Raw genomic sequence first — 20,263 nt, forward strand, 5'->3', positions numbered from 1 at the left:
TTTTAGCCTCTGTTCAGTAGTTCAGCTTAAAGAGGCAGCATGAATGCTACCTGTATGTCTTTTACAAATTGCATAATACCATATCTAAGCACCAGAACACTTTTTTTAGGAGTACTCTTGAGATTATTTTAGGTTGTCAGTGCATTTGGTGAGAACAGTAAATACTGCAAAGGATATGAAATAGCTAAGGTCTGTGCTGCCATGGCAGTGAAGTGAATGTTAAAGTCAATGAAGATACGACTTAAAAAAATGTCTGTTGTTTTTGCTTGGTTATTCTGTTGTGTGTCATCGACTGTGAGATGAGGAAGTCACATTTAAGTAGAAGCATAGCCCCCCATGCATTGGTTTTGGAGGGCTGCATAATCTCCATCTGAGAATACTGAAACAACTGTAGGTGAAATTGCAGGGTTGGGAGCAGAGATTTCCAGTGAAGTTTATTTGGTCTGTTGTTTCATGTGAATGGTGGGTTGTGTTGACTGTGCTTGTATTCAGAAGGGGAAAGGAAAAGTGCTCCAGGCAACTGAAGTTGTTATCTAAGCACTGTGCAAAGGTTTAAAATGAATTTAGAGTAGGTGAAAAGTTAGACTTGGGACTAACTGGAAAGTGGAATAAAGTGGTTTCTTAAACAAAGGTGTTGCCTTTGCCAGCACTTTTCCTTAGAGTGCTAATTAATATCTTAAAGAAATAAATCTACCTGGATGCTGCATGTGAAGCAATTGCTAATCTAATCGTTAATCTAGTGAGTGTGTGGTGTAGAAGAATTCTAAAAGGGGGAAGAATTAGGCAGCAAGAGGAATGTAAACAAGTGCTTCTGAACGAAAAAGTATCATTCAACTGGCAATGCATTTCTGGATTTCCTCAAGACTAGAGATTGACTCTTGTTTTATATTTAAATTAATGACCTCGGCATAAAAAAGGAGCATGCCCTAGTTAAATTTGCCAGTGACACTGAGCTGGGAAGCACCATCACCAGAAGTGATGAATGAGGCTGTTGTAGAGGAACAATTGGATGACTCTGTGCTGGAGTCATGGAAATGGGGTAATGTTCAGCAGTGCAGAGCTGCAGGCTGTGTACTTGGAGACTAGAACAAAGATTCTGCTAGAGTGTGGGAGCTCAGCAGTGGAGGAGAAGAGAGATTTGGACATATCAGCAGGAGTCGTATCAGGCACATCACCTTTTCCTGGCAGTGATGGGAAGGGCTGGCTGCTGGAGTAAAGCACAGCCAGGTGCTGCCTTTAGCTTTGGCAGCAAGTGGCAGAGAGTGAACCTGGCAATAGTTGTTTGGTGTTTGTGTGTAGTGGGAAGAGCCTGCAGGAAAGCATGATGTTTTTGCAGGACCCAGGTCTAGTGATTGCAGCCACCACAGTTATCCTACGTGATTGATCTATGTAAGGTGCCAGCATGATTTAGCTATGGAAAGAAATGGAAATGAAATCCCAGACTCAGTTTGCTGAGATGTTACCGTTATAAGAAGTTACCATTATAAGAGGCCCTGGTGAGACAGCAGCTGGAATATTTGGCATGGGTTTCTACAACTGAGCTCAAGAAAGGCATATAATATTAGAAGAAGGAGGAAAAAGAAAGGCTGCCCAGGTGAGCAGGTAAATGTGTTCAGCTTGTATTCCAACAGGAGACTTGGTTTGGCAAATGAAGGCAGAGCATGTACATGCTGTGACTACATCCGAGTGGTGGGTACATCAATGAGATCACTGCAGGAGCTAACGCATGAACGTAGTGCAAGAGTAGAAACACATTAATGTTGGAAATACAGTTTTTGTTCCAGTGGGTTAGTGCAGGTCTGATAACTCTTCCTGTTGGAAAGCCCAGCAAATTCCTAAACTTGTGTAGGTCAAAACTTCACTGTCTGAGGAGGTTACATAGTGGGATTGCCAGGGGGATAGGAGCAATCTTCTGCAGCCCTGTATACCTCTCTGTTGGCACACCTTAGAGAGAAGCCGTCACAAGCAGCTTTACTTGAAGCTGTTTAACACCACGAGAAGAGATGAGATATGACTGAAAAATTATGCTTACTCCTGCTGCCCATGGGATTGAGGTGACTTTCTTTTTATATTGCTTTTCTTAGTCCTGCTGGCTGAGGATTGCAGGTTGGACAATTTGGGAGCAATGTTAATAATCTTATTACATTTGAAAACCATGAATAGTTTAAATCTTGCTTTAATTTCAGAATTGGAAAACAAATAATGAAAGGAAACATTCAGTGTCACTAAACCAATAGCCAGGGTGATCCTGAAAGCACACCTCCCCATGTGCCGCCCTTCTCCCTCCATGGCTGAGCCATGCCGCAGGGAGCAGGAAAAACAACTGTCCCAAGAAGAGCGAGTATCCCAGCACCGGGTACTGGGACGCTGGGGCTCAGCTTTTCCTCCCCCCTTCTGTTTCTATTTATTTGTTTTATTTACACCATTCCACAGCCGGGCTTTTTGTGGCCTCCAGTGCATGACTAGAACAAACAGTCTGTTGCAGAGGGATTGAAGTGTGTAACAAAGGCAGGCAGCAAATTGCCATTTTCCCTCCTTCTTTCTCTTTTTGTGGTTATATTTGGATTCCATTTTCTGACTTCTGAAATCTTCCAGACACTACAGGGCTTTTTTCTCCATTTCCATTTCTAGCGTTTTGTGCTAGACCGTTGCATTTTTGACACCAGGTTTTTATCTGAACACAACTTTCGGCTTCATTTCCATTGCAAAAAAAAACTGACCTGGGAGTACTACACAACACAGACTTGGAAACAGGAAATAAAAACAGTGGGAAGATGAAGTGCTCCCTCACAGGCCTGGTGGGTACATGGTGACTGGGAGGTGTGTAATCTCCACCTTTTTCCACTGCGAGGTTGTGTGTCTCCAGCTGCCTCGCCTTTTGTCCAGCTAGCTGGGATTCTTTAGCTTGCTGCTATGATAGTGTTTAGAAGCTGAGTTAAGAGTCCTAAAGTATCTCTCTACTCAAACTCCTTTGGTAGAACAGCACAGCTACTTTTCAGGCACTGCTGAATGGTTCTGTTGTGCTGGGAGGGGAAGCGGTTTCCTTCTGAAGTGGGAGAGGAAGAGCGTGAGCCCTCATGCTTCAAAGAGAAAATGTTTCTTCACTCCCAAAATCTTAACGGCACTTTGGAAGCATTAACCAGGAGCTCTGGGCTTTTTGGGACAGAGGCAGTGTGTGGCTGGGTCACTAAATGAGTATTAGCATGCTGCAGAAATTATTGTAGTTCAAAGAAGTCTGTGTGAGTTGGGAACTTCTTTAGAGCTTTTGGTGCAGCCTTTAAATAAATGTGACCTTTTAAAGCATTGTAACTGTTAATGGAGCTGGCCTGTGAATGAGGTGTGAAGTAGGTAGTTTGCAGTTCAGGACAGGAGAAATTGCTGGGCAGGATCACTTTAATTAAACATGGGGAAAGAATTTTTTTGGATTTCCTCCATCAAAGACAATAGGTATAGTCCTTTTCAGTGATGGAGTGTCAGCTCTGGCAGGTAGTATGGCAGGTGTATCATCTTCACAATATGTTTTGGATGCTCTGGTCTTCAGCCAGGAGTTAATATAGTATTAATTTGTGATGCAGGCTGATTTATGAGGCTGTTCCTGCATTCATCCCCTTTGCTGGTCAGGAAGTGTGTCATTTGGTGTCTAAAGAGTTGTTTAAGGGCTTGTGAAGAGAATCTGGTTTGCTGCTTTAAAACCAACCCACCCACCCACTGATTGTGGTATGTAATGAGCTTTGATGGGGTTTTGTCACTGTGAGCTGCATCTCTGAAGGAAGCACAGGTATCTGGGGACTCTGTGGAGTGTAGGGTATGAACAGTCAGGTTTTGCTGGCCATTGTGGTACTGAGATAGCTGTGTTAAAGCTTGATGCCTTCATGTGGCTTCCACAGAGGTGAACCAGACAATACTGCTCAGCACTGCTAGGAAAGGATGTGTTGAAAGAATAATGTCCTTATGAGCCTGTATGACTTTCACTTCTAGGGCAAGAAAATACCCCAGGAAGTTGGTGATGGGGAAATTCCAAAATTTGATGGAGCGGGTTACGACAAAGACTTGGTCGAAGCTCTTGAAAGGGACATTGTGTCAAGGAATCCAAGCATTCATTGGTATGAGGGATTTTCTCAATTCAAGTGGTTTTGTTAGTGTGGAGTAGAGAAATTATCTTTCTTCTAACTCTTCAAACAGGGAGCTATCATAATCTTCTACAGATAGGCAAAACAAGGTCTTTTCATTTTAGCAGTTTATTAATTTGATGACAGTTAAGCTTTTGTTGCGAACTGATGTAATGTGCAGTACATCCATTACAGGTACTGCTGAAATGAAAGCACACTCCAGAGAACTTTAACGATACCACTTTGGTGTTCACATTGTTCAAAACAATTTTTAATTAAGCAGCTCTGGGTAACTTGAGCTGAAAATGATTTTTTTCCTACCTTCCAAAAGTAGATTCAATTTTAGGTCACCGGATTATAGGAGTGTTCTCATGAGGCATATACTGGCATGCTAAAAGAGATGGTATGAAGGCTGTTTTTCCTATATAAAAATAGAAGAAATACTGTTGTACAGGAATCTTACACAAGTTTCTTCATCTTGCACAGGGATGACATAGCAGATTTGGAAGAAGCCAAGAAATTATTAAGAGAAGCTGTTGTTCTTCCAATGTGGATGCCTGATTTTTTCAAAGGGATTAGAAGACCTTGGAAGGTGGGAATTTATTTGGTGTTTTAAGTAAATAGCAAGCTTTAGCTGTGTATGTCTGCTGCTGTAATATGTGTGGATGCCTGTAGCAGAAGACTGAAAAGGCAAATGGGAAAGATCAAGAATTTCTTCATGAAATCATCTCATAATGATTCATGGTCCTTTATAACCCCAAGCATTCTATAATTCTGTAAAATGCACTGAAGGAAACAGCTGGAAGTGTATGCAGGCTTTGCATTAAATAGCGATTCTTTTGTATTTACTCAGTCATAGCTTGTTGACATTAGTACACTTTCTATATGTCAGCCTGACCATGTGAGAAAACATATAGGGTATATTGACAGAAGGAGAAATGCTTAACAGATAGCTCTGTTTAGGATTATGGTGGCCGTTCTTCAACACTTCACAGAGGAAAGCAGTCCTGCTTTATTCTGCATGTGCCAGCTGTTTCAGACAGCAAACTGCAGGCTAGATCATGCAAGGAAGCAAGGAGAGAGGGGGCTAATCTGAGAGGTGATTTAGCTTTGCAGTTACACTTACATCTGGGCATAGTTACTGCTGGAGTAGGAGAAATGCAGTTGGGAGAGTGAGCTGCAAGAAGGGAAATGGGAAAGGTATAAGAGTGAGCTGGCCCGGCTGATGGACCAGGGGTGAGCCCAGTCTGAGACTTGGTTAGAGCTAAAAAGGACAAGGCAGGAGGAAGTTGTTGAGCATTTCTGTGAACAGAAAATGAGATTATCTTGCTTTTGTTGCAGAATGGATTGGCGCGTGTTTAGGGAATAACTAGTCACAGCACAAGGACTTTATTGTTACTGAGAAGGATTACTGGGGAAAAGAGACTGCTGCAAATTGTCTGTTATTCTGAGTCTGCAAGGCAATGGCATGCTTAGGGAATGCTGTGTACGTGAGTCATTTCTGTTGTTTAGTATGCAGATTCAGCAGCATGTGTCGGATCCTGTATTACTTGCAGACTTGTGCCGTCTTTTCCTGCTTGGTCCTTGTACTTACTGGTTTATACTTAGGTCTGACCCTCAAAGCTGTCCTCCTCCGGCCTGAGCCAGTCCCAGATCGCCATTATTCTGCTGATTTACAAAACAAAGCCCTGCAGGAACTAATGAGTGGAGGACTTGTCATTCTTCGGGCTTGCGGTGTCTATGGACAATAAAGAGAGGAAGTTGGAAAGAGTGGGAGCTGACAGCAGGAGCTGGGAGATGGCTGCTTGAGTGCTGTTCATGGAAGTTTTGGGGAGTTTCAGGGGAGCAGCTCAAATGTAGCCCCAGGCTATATGGCCTTTGGGGTTTGGTGGTCAGTACCAATGGCCTGGAGATTAACCTAAAGGTTAACTGAGCTTTTGGCTTAGACAGAGCCTAGATAGAATGGGTTACAAGTGTAGGGTAAGATTTTAGTGTGTTTTGAACAGCTGAATCTCTCTTTTCCTCTTGGCATAGAAGGAGTTGTATCCATACCCTTATAGACTACAGGGGCCCTGTCTGTCCAGTCTTCAAGAACTTTTAAGGGAGTGAAGAGCTGCTATGCTTTTTTCATGTATTAACATCCCTAGAGGATGTAGTGGCCATCTGTCTGTTAGGCAGGCATCTCAGCAGACTGCAGGGGACCTAAAGAGTGCCATTGGCCTTGTCTCTGAGCATTGTGGCAGTGGATAAAGAAACAACAGCCTGGTCTTCTAAAGAGTTACAGTCTCTATCTCTGTGTGAGATTATCTTTTCCTACTGAGTGGTGTTGCCTCTGAAAATGAGGTGGTTGTAGACATGGAAAAAATTTAAGATTATTTCCTCTCTTCAGTCTGCAATGCAGATTGATTTCTGACAAGTCCATGAAGAGTCGTCATTGTTAGCCTTTTCCCTGGTGGCTTGTGAAGCTGTAACTCTCCTGAATTTATTTTTCACACACAACAGCATGTGTTTTCCCTACTGTTGACCTCTGACTGTGCTACAAGGATGAGAAGTTTTGAAGGGAAGAGTGTTTCTTGCAGTAATCAGTATAGCAGCAGGCATTTGTTGAGCCTAGGCATTCAGGACAATAATTCAGGGAAAAGGCAGCCAAATCTGTTTTTGGATGTCTAGACTCTCCTGAGAACAATTCCCAAGACAGCCCTCACGGTTTGTGCCTGCATTCAGAGGATGGTGACTTGTGTGAAGCAGGCAGCCGTCTTCCCTGATTCAACACAGTTGCTGTGTAGCTGCAGCCATGAGTTTCTGAGGGTCCATGGGCTTGCCCTTTCTTTTTTTTCCAAACTGTTTTGTGCCAAGAAGGCCCAGTTGCTCGCTGTGCTTCCCACTGCTCTGCTAGTGATTGTTACAACAACAAGAAGTAACCCTGCAGTGATTTCATCAAAATACTTGCTCCCTGTGGTGCATTTCAGCTTCTTATTGAAATACTTTGGATTAACAGCCTTAGAGGAAGAATAAAGAAGTCTTTGTGTTTGTCAAGGATTTTAACTAGTGAGTAAGTGGCAGCCTCCTAGTGTGCAGAGAGAGAGAGAGAGAGTGCAACTTGATCCTATGTATTTCTGTTTGCAACCATGCATATCTTGTATTGCTGAGAACTCAAGTTCTTTTAACTGATATTGGTATCATCTTCATCCCCAGAGAGCTTGGTTTTCCCCTGCTTTTCCACCTAATGCGTCTGCTTTGCACCAGTGTTATGCACATATGTAATGCTACCAGTATCATGTGCAACGTAACGCTCACTGTAATAGTTGCACAGGAAGTGCAAAGCAATGAGCTTCAAAAAGCAGCATAGTGTCATAGAATAGCTAGGGTTGGAAAGGACCTTAAGATCATCTCGCTCCAACCCTCCTGCCATGGGCATGGACAGCTCACACTAAACCATGTCACAGCCAGAGTTTGACCTTCCATAATAATGGAGGACGAAAGCAATATCCAGAAGACGATGTTAGTCTCTTATATCACCAGGTCCTGCAGAAAACACAGTTTGTCAAACACAGGGGTCAAATGTGATTTGAATTGAGGTACAGCTTGTTAAAAGATACTGAATAAAACCATTTGAAATTCAGAGAGAACAGTAAGTTATCTGACCTGCATATCACAGGCTGAGTAATTTTCACCTAGTCACTCCAGGGTTGTACTTGCAGTATTATTATAACATCGGTATGACTGTGCAGCAACTCAAAGCCCTGTATATGTCTGAATGTTCATGGGGTGAAAGAGTCCATTTAATTTTTATGCTTGCTGCTCTGCAGCTTAGGAAACCTTGGGCAGCCCGAGGAGTGACATTGGACTGTTAGCTGTATGGATGGTACGTGAACATTTCTGACTTAATTTACCGATGAATGTATTTTGAGCTTGCATTAGCTAAGTGTTAAATGGCAATAAAGGTATTAAGAGTTAATGGAAAATGGAGTACAGAGAGGCTATTGCTCTTGAATAGTACGTTTTTGAATAATTGTCTTCCCGGTTGACTTGGTTTTATAGATCTCTTCCATGTCATTCTTTGTGCTTTTTGAAGTAAAATTTTGTGAGGAGTAGATGAAATCTAATTTGCTATGTGGCTTGCATTTAGCAGATATTTTCTTGCTGTGGCATTTTATGTAAGTTATTAATTGCAAAGCACATTATGATGTGTAATTCTAATTCTAGCTAATTTTATTACCCTTGGAACACAGTACAACTTTACTTTAGAAAACTCTTGTTAGCATGTAATAAGATCTTGCAGTTGAGAGGGGAAAAAAAAACCCAAGCTGCTTGGGCACTACCTTTTCATAGTGCCATGCTTAAAATCACAGTGCGCTATTATAGTGCTTTGCAGGCATGGAACAGCGGGGCATCCCTCTGCAGCACTGCTGCTGAAAGGGTTGGGAAGACTATCCATAAAGATAACTGTATTTAGAAATATTGTCAAGAGTGATTAACCAGTCTCAGTGCTACAATCTTAACATGGGTCCTGAGAGCACTGTGTGTCTAGCTAAAAACCTGCTTGTATAATGATGGGTAAGTGTGCTGAGCTGCAGAGATGTGTGTTCCTTACTCTTTCTTTCAGATAGACCACAGGTGGAAAGACAGCCTGATGGTGTGGATGCCAACCTGGGATTTAACTGTAGTTCAGTTTTCTAATTTAGAGCTTTCTGAATAATCACTGAGGCTCAGATTAGGCTTTTGTGGGCTTGAGTGGTAGTCCACATGAGCCACAGTTGCTTATCTATGAAACAGAAATAGCAGTGCTCTTCTGCTATCCATCAGTGTGGTGAGGATGGTGTTTCAGCCAGGAATTGCTACGATGCAGTAGTATGGCTGTAGAAGTACTGAGATGGAGAGATTAAACAGTATGACAAACTGTCGTATTCAGTGAATGCTCTCGTGCGTACTTAAATGTAAAAATCAACCAGATGCATACAGGCAGATTGTCAGGATTTTTTGGCAAAACGTTTTTCTACAGAAGGGTGCTCTACTGAGGGAATACAATTTTCTGCAAAAGTATTTTGGTTTCCTTAAAGGGGCCTTTTTTCCACAAAGAAGAATTCATTGTCTTAATCTGCCTATGCAGCTCCTTGTGAGTTGGGAAAGGCCTAAGTTCAAGTCCAGGCTGTGTCTGTCTGATTCAGTTGTCCAATTCTGAGGTGATAGGTGCAGCAACAATTACCAGCTTTGTGATTCAGACTCCAGCAGAGTGGTAAAAAGAAGTTGTAAAACACTTCCATGTTGTTCTTGGAAATGGGATTCTTGTGTTTTCCACTGATGGCAGTTATGTTATTAAACAATTTAAATACAGATCTTGCATCATACTGAAATGTAGTGTAGAGTATCAAATGCAGAGTTTCTTTATTTGTTGTTCATTATCTTTGTTTTCTCCTTGCAGGGTGTGCTGATGGTTGGTCCTCCTGGCACTGGCAAAACAATGCTAGCAAAAGCTGTTGCTACAGAGTGTGGAACAACATTCTTCAATGTGTCTTCTTCTACCCTGACATCTAAATACAGGGGCGAGTCTGAGAAGCTGGTCCGCCTCTTGTTTGAAATGGTACGTCTTCAGTGATGTGATCTGGGGATCGCTAAGGTGAGAAAGGATATCTCGTGGTTTCCTGCCCCTCCAGTAGCATGCTGGAAGCACAGAGTTCGTTGAACTGACGCTCCTTCAGTCAGTTATGAAAACATGATCTGTGTTTCCATCCTTTTCTGGCTTGTTGTTGAGGACTAAGAAGGAAATGGTTCACCACCCATGTTTAGCATTTTCTAGAGTAAGCACAGAGTTGTGACCTTAACAAAAATTCAGTTCTTATTCAGTTATGGGACAACAAGCCCATAGGAAATAGATTTGAAATTGGAAGAAATTTGGAACTGTTATTCTAGAAGCAATACATGTTTTAATTCTGTTTCTGTTCTGAATGTTGGGCACAAGCCTCTCAGTGAAGTTGTGGATGCAGTCTATCATGCAGGGGATGTGAAAGACATTTGCATGTGGACCTATACTGGAGTCATTCACCAATTTGGATTCCTCAGTGCACCTCTACAATATTCTCAGTTACAACTTGTCTTGGTTGAGATAGGCTGAGATCCCTTCCGTCCTCTATACTTGCCCCTCACTGACACAAAAACCTACATGAAAACTGCCTGTACTGTGATTGTGTTCCTTTTCCTCTTTGCAAGACTGGTTGATGAGGAAGCCAACCAGCTCTGAAAGACCCCTGACTCAAGGAGTACAATTTAAAGTGTATAAACTTCAGCATATGCCAGACAGTTTTTGTAAATCAGGATCTTGAGTTATTTTCTTGTGACAGGCAGGAAACATCTGTAAGTAGTCAGTGGGACTGGGCTGTGGTCTGAGAGCCTGTCCTTGCTGCTGCAGCCCTAATAGTGATGTTTTCATTTGAATAAAGGCGAGGTTTTACGCTCCAGCAACAATCTTCATTGATGAGATCGATTCCATCTGCAGCCGCAGAGGCACGTCTGATGAGCATGAGGCGAGTCGCAGAGTCAAGTCTGAGCTGCTTGTGCAAATGGACGGTAACAGATGTTTAGATCCAAGTTCGGGGCTGGGGTGCTGTTTCTTCATAGGTGGGGATGTAAGAACGTGGGCAGTCTGGAAAACCTGGCTTTATGGATAGGAGAAGAAGAAGGCAGGACTTGAGAGGAGCATTTGGAGCATTTTTGGAACATTTGAAGGCAGATAACTGAAAGGTGTTTGGCTTTATTTTTTCTAAAATGGCCATTCTGATGGTAAGTTTAAAACTTTTAAGAGACACAGACTTCAGAAGCAAATCATGGAGGTTTGTGCAGTTTAATACAGGTCTTTAATTTTAATGCAATTTAAACAAATTTCTCCCCTTTGCTAGAGTGTCCAGCCTGGGGACTCCATTGTGAGATCTGATTTTTGCTGTATTCTGTGGTGGCAGCTAATACTGCCCTTTTAGTCAGATTTAGTATCTGGTTTGTGCAGCAGCACATAACAAGGATGACCATCTGAGGAATATTGTATAGTGTAGTGATTTGATAACCACCTCTGTTTTGCAGCTGCTGTTTAACTACTATTTATAATGTCCTCAAATGTGCAGGTTCAATGTGATAAACTCAGGGTAAGCAGCTTTTTGCCTCCAAGTGGTAATTGCTTTGCAGTCCTCATTTGGGAGGATGGGGAGTGCTGCTTATTTCTTCTATGGCCGGATTTGGCAGAGATAGCATTTTCAGTTGGACTGTGTCATTAGCACTGTCAGAGAAAGCCATCCTCTGACTCAGCAGAAGAATGAACTGTCCCCCTCTGTGACAGATGGTCTTGTCACTCCTAAGGTGTGGGAAGTTTGGAAAGGGGCACTAGGACTATATAGAGCTGTTGTTTAGCTGTGACCATGCTTTTGCAATGTTTGTCTGCAGTGTTTCTTAGCAAGCATTTCAATCAATCAGACCTGTGAAATAAAGTTAAACTGTTGTGCTTGCAGGGGTAGGTGGTGCTCTGGAAAATGATGACCCTTCCAAGATGGTTATGGTGTTAGCTGCTACAAATTTTCCCTGGGATATTGATGAAGCTCTCCGACGAAGACTAGAGAAGAGGATTTATATACCTTTGCCCACAGGTATGTTTGCTCTGAGCATTTTCCTTTAAAATGGCCTTTGCAAGACAAGCTTAGTGTTAATGCAGGACCATTGAGTTGAGAGCAATTTTTATGGTTTTGTGATGAGCAGTGAAATTTGGGGGTTAATCATTCGGCTGGGTTGCTTTTTTTTTGAGGATAGTAAGAGAAAGGGGGGGAAAAATGAACAGCAACTACTTGCTTGGGGGCTTAACAACAAAGACCTGCAGCATTTCATTGCAAGCCCATTGGTGGGCTCTTACATTTTGAAAGAGAGTTAGTTTTAATGAGCCTGGAATTATTTTAAATGTTTAACAGTCAGTCCTTGAGTGATCATCAAAGGCAGCCGTTGGACATGTTCACAAATACTGCAAATGCACTCCATGCTCTTGCAGACAAATGCAAAGAAGTGGATCCATGAATTTTCATTTACAGGCTTATTTTGCTGTAGATCGCGCTTGCTTGCCTGTATGACTGTGCTTCGAGTCACTCAGAATGCAGCAGGCTGATGCCTTTCCTGCTTTAAGATGTCTCAGCTTGTATTGTCTTTCCTAGCTGTCATTCACCTGTCCTATTAATTTTGAGATTCCTATCCCTTGAAGTTTGCATAGCTTTGTTTCTTGGTACAGTGGATGCCTGATCTCCCTGCATGAGCACTCTAGGTAATAAGATGCATGTTCACGGAGACAGCAGTTGTGATTGAGTTTAGCAGGTATAAGGACACTTAATAGTTCCACAGCTTGTCTTTGCAGCTTACAGGCAGTAACAGCTCCTAACAGGATGCCTGTCTTTATGACCAATTAGTTTAAAATCCTATCAACTCTTGCTCTTGTTTCTAATTAAACCAGATTGGTTTTGACACACTGTATTACACCCTGGACAGCATACGAGGTGTGCTGCAGTTTTATTTCCAGTCTGATGTTCTGTTACATCTGTTCTGTAAATAAGAATGTTGAGCTGTTCTGGGCAAATCTAAATGATGCACTTATAACTGTGCTGTGTGATCTGATCTGGTCAGGCATTGTAATTGAAAAAGTGATGTGATATGATATATCTACACTTGTATATTGTGGAATTTGATGAAAGTATATATTCTGCTGTGTTTAATTTTCAAAATACTGCAAAGACTTGCTTAGCCCCATAGCAAAGATTAGAAGAATGCTCTTTGATACAGGATGCTCTCTGCAGGTATGCCATATGTACACTGTGCTCTGTAAATATCAAATCTCCATTTTATAGCTAGTGCCAGTTGTGTGTGATTGATGACTATATTATTGACAGCTCTGCAAAGCACACAAAACCAGCAGCTTTAGACAAGCTTTCTAATTTCTTTGATATACCCCCTCAATTAAAAGAAATAAAAAATAAAACGTGGAAATTTCCTTAAGACTTTTAGCCTTTCCTACTGCTACTTCCTCTTTTGTGACTGTCTTCTTTTCTAGGTCATAAAAATTGGTCACTGTGGAAATAAAGATGCCAGGAGAGCGTTTGTTCTCTTCTTTACCACCCTTGTGAAGAGTAACACTGAGGCCTAAGCTGTCAGATGTGAATTCCGTCTTACAAGCCTAGGTTGTTGCTTAACATCTGTACCCAAATGCACATATGCACATGCACTCTACAAGAAAATGGTTAATTGGCTGCATAAGTGCTCATTTACCCAGCCAGTTATCCAGGCATGCACACTTCATCTAGGTCTGGTAGTGGAATACCAGGACACTTGTATTGTAAATATATTAATATATGTTTACTGTATTAATGTATCTGTTTTCTATCAGGCTTCAGCAGCTTTCTTGGGTCCCAACTGGGTAAAGTGCTTAAACATATGCTTAAAGTTCAGCCTCTTGTTAGGGGGTTTATGCTGTCTGAAGCTCTGTTAATAGAATTCTCATTGTGGTTCTAATGGAACTGTGTGAATAATATGCCATCAAACACCTGAGCAGCAAGTGAATCCAAAGGGATGTGAGAAGTAGTGGACATTTGTAGGATTGTGCTTTTGTGCCTTTGGGTAGTACATGACCAAATGCTTCGTCATCTGAGACGTAACAGACATTTTTAGTGACATATGACTTTGGCAAATCTCTCTAGAGCATGCTGGTTTAATATACTGTTTTTAACCATAAACTTTATAGTATTTGATTGTACACTTTACTGTGATTTGTTCTGTCTCTTTCATTTTCTCATACTAAATCCTTTTGTTTGTGCTTATTACGAAAAACCTTAGTTGTGTTTGTATATTTTTTAATGTTACTCTTGCAAGTCTTCAAACAAGTGTTTTTATATTGTAGCAAAAGGCAGAGCAGAACTACTTAAGATTAATCTTCGGGAAGTAGAGCTAGATCCTGATATCAGCCTTGAAGAAATTGCTGGGAAGATTGAAGGCTATTCCGGTGCTGACATCACTAATGTTTGCAGGTATCTCATTCCCCTTATTTTGCAAATAAAACTACATGGAAAGTCATTGTTTGCATTGTGTGATAAAAGGTAATACCCACTGCAGGTGAAGCTAACAGTGACTGTGTTTGAGGCCCAGTACTGGAACCGTGTGTTCCTGTCGTGTGGAGTGGTCTAAAGACTGTGGAGTCTTTCTGCAAGATGTGGTTAAGTATTCTTGGATCCAAACACAACAAAAATTCTCTGAGCAAATCTTGTTGGCTGCATTTACTGCATTTGTTATGTAGTGCACAACAGGTTTGGATCTATTTCATTTTATTTGTTTGCTTTTAAATCCCATGAGTTTAAGAGCTAGTATTTTGTGATGCAAAGGAACCTTTCACAGAATACTTGTGTGGGGCTTCTATATGCTCTATGTTTGGACAACCCCCAGAGCAGCAGAGTCTTGGTTTCTGTTTGAATCTTCTATGTGCAAGGATGATACAGATAATTTATAGCATTAGTACTGGATTTCATTCTATCCTGTTCCCTTAAGGGGGAACAGGAGTCTTAAGTCTTAAGGAAATTTCTATCCTAATTCTATCTAATTTAATTCTATCCTGTTCCCACAAACTGTTTCATTTTTTGATAAATAAGTCTTTTCTGGTGTAGAGCAAGGATTTGAAAAAACTTATCGGAAGGAAGTCTGTCCCTTATAAAGTTAGGATCCCTGCCAAGAGAAACTGATCCTTTAAGAACGTGGCTTGGGGTGTTTTTATATGTCCCCTGCTGCTTTGTTGAAATTGTAAAATGACTCCATGGTTTTGAAAATTTGGTGTGTGTCACGCAGTGCAGTAGTTAAATTATCTGTTCTCCCTGAGGCCTGTGTTATCCCTTGCTGGGAAAAACCTGGAGAAAGAGAAGATGTAATTTCAGGCTGTATGTGGGCCATGGTGTGAGAAATGATCAGTACTTTCCATGCCAGTGGGCCATGCTGGCAGCATCCAAGCTGGGGAGGAGTCACAGAGTAGGCAGAGCATGAGGAGCCATAGGCGCTTATGACCTCAGCCTTGCGGGACCACATGATGCTCGTGTCTCATGCCTCCTGCACTGCCCTTTGCAGATCCACATGCTATGCACAAGTAGGTAACAGAACTGGGTTACACTTTTGGGATACATAGTGAGAAAAGGGTTTAAATTAAGAGGATGGGGATGCAAAATCCAGGCAAGTTTGAAAAAAACAAGAAGTCTGAAAGTCTCGGAGAGCAGTTCTGCTCCCACCCTGCCCTTTCCTGCACTGAAGTTGTAAAATTTTATCTCTATGAATCATTGTAAAAGGTTTTCAGTTTTATAGTTTTAATTATCTCTGCACATTTACCATATGCTTAAGTGGGTTTTGGTGCCAGTGCATTCTTTACGTTGAATTAATGTAGTGATCTGGGAAGATGGAAGCTAAGAAAGATGTGAACTGCATCTTGTAGGGTAAATAAATGCTCTCTTAAGTGTTTCTGCCAGTGGTTTCTAGCAAAAGAATACAATCAAAATTCATAGGCTTACAGCACATGCTGCTAGCAGTTAGCTCCCATACATTGTCCTGTATTTCCAGGGATGCCTCTTTAATGGCAATGAGGCGACGTATTAACGGCTTAACTCCAGAAGAGATTCGTGCACTTTCTAAAGAGGAGCTTCAAATGCCGGTTACCAACGGGGACTTTGAGTTGGCTCTGAAGAAAATCTCCAAATCTGTTTCTGCTGCAGACCTGGAGAAGTATGAAAAATGGATGGTGGAGTTTGGATCTGCTTAATCTCAGTGACAGATCTCCATTGCTAGAGTTTTATGGGTTTTGTTGTTTTACCTTGCAAAATGAGTTAGAAATCTTTTACAGGTTTAATAAAAGGTTTGCCTCTGCCCCCATCCCACAGCTTTATGGTGACATGATCTCTTAAAATCCATTTGCCTTTAAAGGGAGTGAACACAGTACAAGCTGATATTGTAAAAAATGTTTTATCTCTGAAACAGTAAAATAAGACAAACAGGAAGGGAAAAATTATACTTGTGAGGATAATCTTTTTATTTTTCCAATGAAGAGAAGTGTTACTTAACCTCCTCATAGTCATCTTTTATGGCTGGAATCAATAAATCAGCTGGGGGATGTGACTCCAGAGGAGCTAACAAGGGCTTGCTATACCCCCTGCTCTTAAGTGTTACATTTCTGTTAAGCTGCTGACTCTGCCTCCATAGAATGTGGCATTGAAGTTAACTGTTCTCTCTCTGCTCGGATATTCAGAGCAAAATCTGTGGATTAATTGGCATTACACAGAGGAAATGAGGATCAGCTTTCCATCAAGATGTGGGCTTGGCTCTCCTCTCATGTATACCCGTTTGGAACTGATGTCACTTCAGGATGGATTGATGTTACCTGTGACAACTTCTGATGGAAATGAGAGGAAAATGATTGCTCTCAGTCTGGTTTATGCTTGATCTCTGAAAATAGTTATTACCAGTTTGACCAGTAGGCACTTTGACTAAAGTTATGTCTTGCACTTTTATGCTTATGTATGTATCATCCTTTGTGCTGTCTAGATATTATAACTATTATTATTATTTAAGTACCAAGAGTTTAATACAGTAACGACACTAATATCAAGGCTGTCTGTAAAACTTCTTGTTGTGGACTACCACTTCTGATTAGACATGAACTCTTTCCTAGCCTTACTAGGCAATGGGGTTTGTACCTGTTCATGTCGTAGATCAGTTCATGCTTAATATTTTTAATGACGATTTCTTAAACATGTGTAAATGTTATTGATTATGGGGAAAATAATCTGTACAATCTCATTTGTGTGCTTACCTGTTTCTTCCTTTCCCTTGGACAAGTGCAGGAGTAAGAAGGGTTGGATTATAAACTAGCATGAGAAATACTCTTTCTAGAGTATAGCTGTCATGCTGACTATATGAGCTTTTCACAGACTTGGGCTGCGAGTCTGATATATGAAGGTTTCCAGTGATAGGAATGAGAACGAGGTCAGATTTACAGAGGAATATGCAAGTGCTCATTTTGTTTTTTTGTGATTTTGCAAGGTAGACCTGAAATATCTTGGATTTGAGTTGCTGTGCAGTTTGGTAGGTACTCTGCCCTTTGGCTCTCTGCTGAGACTCCTAGTGGCATAGCCAGATGTGGCAAACTGGCGTGAGAGAACGCCTCCTCTTGAATGGGAGTATATCCTTGTTTGCTCCTTGTTGCTAGTTCTTGGAAGTTCCCAATAATGCCAGTAATTCAGCACACTGGTCTCTTGGGCTATGACATGTGAACCACTAAGGCAAACGCTGCTCAAATGTGTTTACTGTTCAGTAACAAGGACTATCAGGGTATGTGCCTGACGGGTCTGCAGCATCTGTCTGATTACACAAGCGACTTTCGAAGCTGTTTACCATTGCTGCTTTGTCTCTCAATACTCCTTTTTCTTTCTTTCTGTGTGAAGACCACATCTCTGATCCTGTCTTATAAAGGGCTGCCCCAGTTTGCATGTAGAAACAGCATGGCGGTTCTGTCAGTTTTGTATCTGACATGAAACTTAGTCAGGGCTTTAGAAGCATGTTTCAGTGTGGCACTCCAGAAAAATGTCTTCTGGGGCCCCAGACTGGTTGAGACACATCTACTGTTCACATCTTTCCAAGGACAGAGTATCTCTGCTGTCTAATGTTAGGCCCTGTTACACGTCATGTTAGTGCAGAAGGGACACCAGCTTTTTCCTTGTCACCTACAAGGAGAATAAGAGCTTCTTTCCTGACCAGTTTGCACTAAATGCACAGCAAAGCCCTTGGGATTCACAGTACCTGTGGCTGTTAAACTGAAAGGAACAGTTCTCTGTGCACTGGAAGATGAGCAAACAAAAGCTGTGTGGACTCTGTAATTTTTTGACAAATTCTTACCAGGGCTAGTCTCTTCCTCCCAGGGAATGACTGGACCTATATAGAGAAAAGCTTTGAAAACATTGCTGCAGCCTGACATATCTTCCATATGAAAGGTGGAGGCTGCAGCTGGTACTCTGTGTTTGATTGTTTGTTTTACTGCAGTAGAAATAGTAAAGCTAAGTGAATCTTTTGTGGCCAGTACCAGAATAGCTCTTCAGGGTCTAACACTAGAAAGGCCACTGCTGCCTGAGATGCTTACTCTACACAAGCAAGATCTAGAAGGGAATAGACATGAATGCCAAGAATTTGCCCTGTTTGGCAGCCCAGGAGCAGTGCTGGGATCCAGCAGTTGCATCTTAGGAAAGTTCAGGTACCAGTTTTCTCACTTTTTGTGCTGCAAGCAGCAGTGCTCTTCCTGCTGATGAAAGCACAGCATTTAGCAACTATTTCATTCCTCAGCTCTTTGATGAACCTTCTACCTTAAGGCATTAAACTCCCCTCTTGGATGTTAAGCAAAATTCACTGTAATGGGCATTCCCTCTAGTAGCAGTCATTCAGGTGCTGCAGTCTTTTTCTCCAAAGGTCATGATTTCTATCCAAATATGCTTTTCCTGTACAGGTCAATTCATCCGTTACTGCTGCAGAGCAGGAAAATTTTAAATTTCCAGGCTGTAGATGTTTAGATGTATGACGGCTGTACTTGAGCATTACACCTGGGCCCTGCTAGATCAGGCATCCCAGAATACAGAGACCATCCCTTCCCTGCCGAGGCTTTCCAGAGCAGGGATCTGACTCGTATCTTTACCAAGTCCCAGTGGTGCACTTAACCTAGATGGGCTTAGAGACTGGGTTATTAACTCAAGAGGGGAGCCAGCACTGGGGTGCAGCAAGGGAAGGAAGGTCAGACCAACAGGGGCAGCAACTCAAGGCCCTGGTTTGTTTCCCAGTGGTGGAAACCCTCATGTAGGGATGTTGGATTCCTCAAAGAGCAGTGTATGAACATACCACAACCTGCTGTGACAATCTGTTCTGTCTGTGTCTGTATGTGTATGGAGATGCAAACGCACATGTGTGTATGCGTATATATACGCACGCGTGTGGTGCCTCTGTAGTTTGTACCTAAATTACATAAACCCCATGTTTTAAAGCTGTGTTTAAGTGTCTGTCTCTAAACATCCTCTTGGGTGGCACTGTTAATTTTTGTGCAGCAAGCAGTCTGGTTGTATGAAGTAATAAATGTATGTGTAGTCTGTTTGTCTCTCTCGGGTAGGACTGTGAATGTTTGCTGGTAACTGTTTCAAAGGCTGCCATACAATGCAGATCTTTTCAGCATGTCCTGGCAGTGGTGAACTCGCCGAAGTCCCGTATGGAGAGCAGTTAAAGCAGAGTCTGGATTTGTTGGATAATGCTGTCAGTAATGTTTTCCCTCTTCAATTGGCCTTTCATTGCCACAAGCTATAAAATGGAGAATGCTTCAGTGCCCAGCACAGAGAAGCAGGGTGGGGAAGAGGAGGGCAGAGGCCCCAGCAGATGTTCAGTGTTAGCACCTGATTCAGACCTCACAGAGCCAGGCAAGATTTTTTATTACTTGCCCCTAGGCTGGAAGTATAATCGGGCTCCAGAGAAGCCATATCATCAGCTGCCTGCTAACCAGAAGACTTTCAAGAGCAAAACTTCTGTTAAGACGGAGCTTTCAAACTTGGAAAGAGACCCCAGGTCTCCTGGGACTGAGTTGATTATTTGAATTTTCTCACTAACTTCCTTATGAAGACGTGTCCTTTCCAGTGTTTCATAATGCTTCAAACATGAAAGAGCGAGCAAGGGAAATTGCTGATCAGGGGATTTCAGGAGAGGTCAAATCTTTGCCTAGAAAGTTCAGCTCACCCCAGTTTAAAGGAGACTGTGAACTAGCAAAGGTGCACTGGCTTGTTCTGATCATGGTAAAGATGAAAGGGCTTGTGTGCTGTAAAGACGTCCTTCATACAGTGAGCAAAGACATAGTTGTGCAATCCAGGCAGAAGGAGGTGGAAGCAGCAGAGGAAACAGTGAAAAAGATTTTGTCTGTTTTAGGAGTAAGTCACCCTGAATCAGACTGTGGACAGATTTTGGGTGGATCTGTAGTGACAGGTAAGTATCTGATGCACAGTGGCACTGTGCTGCCATGGAGCAAGCCAGGAGCCTGGGAATGATGGAGCAACATGCTGGTATAAAGTGGGTGAGATGCCCACTGAGCAACGCTGTAG

The 20,263-nt window shown here is 42.1% G+C and overlaps 1 protein-coding gene across 5 annotated transcripts in view; it reads left to right on the top strand.

Moving 5' to 3' along the window:
* KATNAL1 (katanin catalytic subunit A1 like 1) overlaps positions 1–19,280 on the top strand; it is a 42,774-nt gene extending 23,494 nt beyond the window's left edge. For 4 of the 5 annotated variants that reach the window (XM_062615098.1, XM_062615097.1, XM_062615101.1 and 1 more), the window contains 7 exons: positions 3,979–4,103; positions 4,596–4,701; positions 9,532–9,690; positions 10,547–10,673; positions 11,603–11,737; positions 14,020–14,146; positions 15,711–19,280. In XM_062615098.1, the coding sequence (XP_062471082.1) occupies positions 3,979–4,103; positions 4,596–4,701; positions 9,532–9,690; positions 10,547–10,673; positions 11,603–11,737; positions 14,020–14,146; positions 15,711–15,909 (978 nt within the window). In that variant the 3' untranslated portion in view covers positions 15,910–19,280. Of the gene's footprint in view, positions 1–3,978; positions 4,104–4,595; positions 4,702–9,531; positions 9,691–10,546; positions 10,674–11,602; positions 11,738–14,019; positions 14,147–14,231; positions 14,648–15,710 lie in introns of those variants that run through there. The other variant, XM_062615102.1, reaches the window with a different exon arrangement.
* Positions 19,281–20,263: the final 983 nt, after the last annotated feature.

This window comes from Pezoporus occidentalis, unplaced genomic scaffold (assembly GCF_034315485.1).
Source record: "Pezoporus occidentalis ecotype Australia unplaced genomic scaffold, CSIRO_AGI_Poc_V1 ctg18, whole genome shotgun sequence".
NCBI classification, from domain to species: Eukaryota; Metazoa; Chordata; class Aves; order Psittaciformes; family Psittacidae; genus Pezoporus; species Pezoporus occidentalis.